This window comes from Cucurbita moschata, unplaced genomic scaffold (assembly GCF_002738365.1).
Source record: "Cucurbita moschata cultivar Rifu unplaced genomic scaffold, Cmos_1.0 Cmo_Scf00001, whole genome shotgun sequence".
NCBI classification, from domain to species: Eukaryota; Viridiplantae; Streptophyta; class Magnoliopsida; order Cucurbitales; family Cucurbitaceae; genus Cucurbita; species Cucurbita moschata.
This window is the reverse complement of record NW_019268517.1, coordinates 5,746,227-5,751,799: the sequence shown is the minus strand read 5'-3', so window position 1 is coordinate 5,751,799 and position 5,573 is coordinate 5,746,227. Positions and strand designations below refer to the sequence as shown.

The 5,573-nt window shown below is 33.2% G+C and overlaps 1 protein-coding gene across 1 annotated transcript; it reads left to right on the top strand.

Annotated features, from left to right (window-relative positions):
* Positions 1 to 3,382: 3,382 nt before the first annotated feature.
* LOC111450618 (14 kDa proline-rich protein DC2.15-like) lies at positions 3,383 to 3,961 on the top strand. The gene has a single exon (XM_023090834.1). The coding sequence runs from the start codon at positions 3,417 to 3,419 to the stop codon at positions 3,822 to 3,824; it is 408 nt and encodes a 135-aa protein (XP_022946602.1). The 5' UTR covers positions 3,383 to 3,416; the 3' UTR covers positions 3,825 to 3,961.
* The last annotated feature ends 1,612 nt before the right edge of the window (positions 3,962 to 5,573 follow it).

Below are 5,573 nucleotides of genomic sequence, written 5' to 3'. Positions count from 1 at the left end.
CAATCATACAATATACTTCAATGAAGATGTGAAGAAAAGGTTGTCAAAATTATCAAAAGATGTTTCAATTCATGCTACATTGAAGAAGAATAAAGTTTGATTGTTGTAAATTTTGGGTGGGTTATAATTTAGAGTTATTGTATTTTAAGGCTTTTTATTTAATTTCGGTTACATTTACATAATGGCTAGTTATGGCCATAAAGTGTGAATGTTACAACTTTTGGAATGCCTTTAATAGTTTCATTTTGAGGCTATATAAAGCCATCTATGTTGTATTTGTACGGCAGACTTGGAAAATATATTAAAAGAAGCATTTGTGCTCTTTTTTAGCCAATGACTACGTTTATTTGCAACTCTATGTAGTTTAGGTTGCATGTAGAATCATTCAAGCTCGACATGATCAATCTTGCTTGTGGAGTGATTCGAATCTCAATCAAGTGTTCTTGTCTTGAGATATTTGATCAACAAGAATCATTGAAGCTAGACATGATCGATCTTGCTTCTGGAGTGATTCGAATCTCAAACAAAGTATTCTTGGCTTGAGATATTCGATCAACAAGGTAATCCGAATCTTCTTCCCCTTGTAGTGATTCCTTATCTTATCATTTGGTATCAGAGCTTCAGGCTCAAGATCGGATATATGTTTCCTCCTTTGCGTTTCTTCTCAATTTGATTTTTATTTATTTTCATCTTTTTAGTTTTTAATCGACCCAAAGTTCAAAATTCAATCTTTGCTCTATTTAAAATTTCGAGAGGCGAGAATGAGAGCTTCATTTATGTAAATGAGTGCAAACAAGAGTAGCCTAAAATTCCTTGAGCGTATACACGTGAGAGAGTGTTGTGAGGTCCTTTGTATTTTCATAACTTATTTTTTGCAGCAAAGTTTCACAATTAGATTCGAGGGCGAATCCTCTTGAAGAAGTGGAGAATGATATGGACCAAAAGACATCAATCATACAATATACTTCAATGAAGATGTGAAGAAAAGGTTGTCAAAATTATCAAAAGATGTTTCAATTCATGCTACATTGAAGAAGAATAAAGTTTGATTGTTGTAAATTTTGGGTGGGTTCCAATTTTAAGACATTTTATTTACTAAGGTTACATTTACATAATGGCTAATTATGGTAATTAAGTATGAATGTTACAGAATGCCTTTAATAGTTTCATTTTGAGGCTATATAAACGCATGTATGTTATATTTGTAAGCAGACTTGGAAAATATAGTAGAAGAACATTTGTGCACTTCTTTAGCCAATGGCTAAGTTTCTTTGTAATTTTATGTAGTTTAGGTTGCATGTAGAATCATTCAAGCTCGACATGATCAATCTTTTTTGTGGAGTGATTCGAATCTCAATCAAGTGTTCTTGCGTTGAGATATTTGATCAACAAGAATTATTCAAGCTAGACATGAATGATCTTGCTTATGGAGTGATTCGAATCTCAAACAATGTTCTTGCCTTGAGATATTCGATCAACAAGGTAATCCGAATCTTATTCCCCTTGTATTGATTCCTTATCTTATCATTTGGTATCAGAGCTTCAGGCTCAAGATCGGATATATGTTTCCTTTGCGTTTCTTCTCAATTTAATTTTTATTTATTTTCATCTTTTTAGTTTTTAATCGACCCAAAGTTCAAAATTCAATCTTTGCTCTATTTAAAATTTTGAGAGGTGAGAATGAGAGCTTCATTTGTGTAAATGAGTGCAAACAGAGTGGCCTAAAATTCCTTGAGTGTATACACGTGAGAGAGTGTTGTGAGGTCCTTTGTATTTCCATAACTTATTTTTTGCAGCAAAGTTTCACAAATAGATTCGAGGACGAATCCTCTTGAAGAAGTGGAGAATGATATGAACCAAGAGACATCAATCATACAATATGCTTCAATGAAGATGTGAAGAAAAGGTTGTCAAAATTATCAAAAGATGTTTCAATTCATGCTACATTGAAGAAGAATAAAGTTTGATTGTTGTAAATTTTGGGTGGGTTATAATTTAGAGTTATTGTATTTTAAGGCTTTTTATTTAATTTCGGTTACATTTACATAATGGCTAATTATGGCCATAAAGTGTGAATGTTACAACTTTTGGAATGCCTTTAATAGTTTCATTTTGAGGCTATATAAAGCCATCTATGTTGTATTTGTAATAAGACTTAGAAGATATATCAAAAGAAGCATTTGTGCTTTTCTTTAGCCAATGGCTAAGTTTCTTTGCAACTCTATGTAGTTTAGGTTGCATGTAGAATCATTCAAGCTCGACATGATCAATCTTGCTTGTGGAGTGATTCGAATCTCAATCAAGTGTTCTTGCGTTGAGATATTTGATCAACAAGAATTATTCAAGCTAGACATGAATGATCTTGCTTATGGAGTGATTCGAATCTCAAACAATGTTCTTGCCTTGAGATATTCGATCAACAAGGTAATCCGAATCTTATTCCCCTTGTATTGATTCCTTATCTTATCACGTGTGCCACATATCATTTTTCAGGTAAAGACAAGACGCCCATGTACAGACGACGACGACATCGGAAATAGATACTATGGCACGTGCATAGGGTAGTTGCATGTTTAAATTCTTAGTCTTAGGTCAGTATAGAACGCTTTTATTTCATTATTTAAATTATTTCATTTGTAATTGTTTTTGTTTTAATTTTAAATTCCAACGTTATGTTTTGAAACACGTAAGACCGACAATGTGTTATAGTAGCTTGAAGTGTTCTGAATGTGTTTTAAATTTTCCGTTATTTATGATGAGTATCTAAGGGCTATATTCCGCATTTAAGAGACAAGCATGAGACTTAGTAGCGACTTTGAATATGTAGAAATTTAGGATCGTTACATAAAACATTAACTTGAGACTAAAGGAGAAGCTAAACCTTAATGGGAATGAGTGAATAAAAAATAAAATACAAGAAACACCAAACCGAATCAAATAAGTTAACAAATCAAAATTTGTTACCCATGCAGTGTCAGAAAGCCATGACAACCACAGTAAAATAATTATTTTCCCACTTGTCTAAAAATAATTTGTTACCCATTGTTGTGATAAAAATAATTTCTAGATTATCATCTATTACCCACTTGTCTTGAAGGGTTCTATCATATATTATTTTCCAACCATACTACCATAGTAATTTCTTTTAAAAATATTTGATATCTTATTATTAAACATCACTTGGTCTATTTTAGAAAAAGACAAACTAATTGAAAACCCATATCTCTCAAATCAATTCCTCAAAACTTAATAAAGTAAATGAAAATGTTGAGTGTTTTGTATCCAGCAATTTATAAGGAATTTTTGTGTTAAAATACAACAAATTCTCAAACCCCATATATTAAAACCCTAACCCTTCTCGTAATTCTTCACAAGCCATCGCACAAACCTACAAACCCTTCAATATCTCTCCACCAATGGCTTCCAAGCTCTCTTCACCCATTGCCCTCCTCCTCCTCAACCTCCTCTTCTTCACTATGGTCAGCTCCACGTATGTCCCTTGCCCACCGCCGCCACCCAAGCCCCACAAGCCTATCCCTTCAAGGCAGCCACCATCACTCCTCAAGTGCCCCAAGGACACCCTAAAGCTCTGCGTCTGCGCCGAATTGCTGGACGGTCTAGTGCATTTAGTGATCGGTTCACCACCAAAATCCCCATGTTGCACCCTAATCCAAGGCCTTATTGACCTGGAAGCTGTTGTGTGCCTTTGCACTGCGGTGAAGGCCAAAGCCTTGGGTCTCCAGATTGACCTCTCAGTTTCCCTCAGCTTGCTTTTGAACTACTGTGGAAAGAAGGTTCCGTCTGGCTTCCAATGCCCTGCTTGAAACCAAATCCTTTCATTTCCCTTTCTGGTTTCTTCTTCAATTTTTCATTTCAATGTCGTGTTTAAATAATCAGTTTGGTCGTACGTCGTGTTATGATGGGTTTGGAAATCTTCTCCGAATTCCACCATCTTTTTATAGTTTCATTACAATGCAATGTAACATAATGGTACGTAGTTTTTGCAAATAAACAACGTTGTTTGTTTGTCTCTTGTGTCTTATTACAAATTTGACGATGCATATGTTTGAAACGTTAAATCTTGTTTCACCTGTGTTACTTGCATGAAATCATAATAAACCTTTATCTTTAAAATTTTCATGAAGAAATATTAAAGAGAGGTTTTCACATTCCTATAAAGAATGCTTTGTTCTCCTCTCCAACTGACGTGGGATCTCACAATCCACCCCCTTGGGGGCCAGCGTCTTTGTTGGCACACCGCTCGGTGTCTGGCTCTGATACCATTTGTAATAGCCTAAGCTGTCGTTAGTAGTGATTATCTACTTTGGCCCATTACGTATCGTCGTCAGTCTCACTTTATTAAAATGTGTCTGTAAGACATATTTTCACATTATTTTAAGAAATGTTTCATTCTCTTTTTCAACCCGACGTGATATCCCGTAGTCTATGGGAACATTTGAAAAATTTATAAGAACATTTAAATTGTCGTGTAAGAATTTACTATTTTAAACGAGGAAGAGGATTATTATTAATATTATGTGTTGATATTTTTATTAAATATAAGGTCAATTTGTACCATACGATTAAAAAGTGGATTTGGTTAACAATATTAGATATGTCCATTAATGAAAAAAAGAATATAATGGTCCTTGTCAATACTCTCTGTCAGGGTCAATGAAAAGCAAATTGTAGAGATAATTCCTACATTTTTCTTTTTCTTTTCTTTCTTTCTTTATTTAATTATTGATAGATCGAACTTTAATTTTAATTTTGAAAAAGATGATGAATAATTCCTCGTTCACTAAGTTGGGCAATTAATTTTTTTTTCTAATAATTATTCATTACAACCTTTTCATAATTTTTGAATTGTTGAACTTTAAAATTCATATTAATTACATCATCATATGTCTCTTTTATCTCGAGTTAATAGTATGTATTTTAATATATTTAAAATCGTAAAATATGTTTTTTTTATTAATTTGATTTATTATTATTTTTGTTTTATATATTTTTTTTCAAAATTATCTATTGACATTGACATTTCCATAAAATTGAGACTTCGATAGTTTTTTTTTGTCAACATTGACATTTTAAACATTAATGTTAAGTAACTAATTTTAATATCTAACCAAAGGGCTATAACTTGAATAGAAAATGCGACTATCATAACTTCGTTCTCATAGCCTACATAGTGACACTACATGGTTTTCTTGATGGTGTTAATATAGCACATGCGGAAGCAATTTGAATCTTAGGCACTTTTAGAACATCAATTATAGTAAATAACTAGCATGTTCATAAGTATTAAAACTTAATGAGTTTGAAAACTAACCTTTTGTAGTTCAAATTCCTTTTTCCTCACGAACCGCCTTCGAACCAGCACTAGTGTCTTCTCCACTATCCTCCGGCCTTAGAACGGGATTGTGGAATTCGGTAAGTGACTAAACTTGGGAGGGATTTTGTATATATGAAGAGAGTGTTTGTGAGAGGTTTTTCTCAAGGTTTTTCACCAAGGAAGACCTTCCATGTACCATGATCACTCTATTGATAGAGTTATGTTTGCATGTTCATGC

Bases quoted from the DNA above. Each gene is read 5' to 3' on its own strand.
- LOC111450618 (XM_023090834.1), top strand. From the start codon at position 3,417: ATGGCTTCCAAGCTCTCTTCACCCATTGCCCTCCTCCTCCTCAACCTC.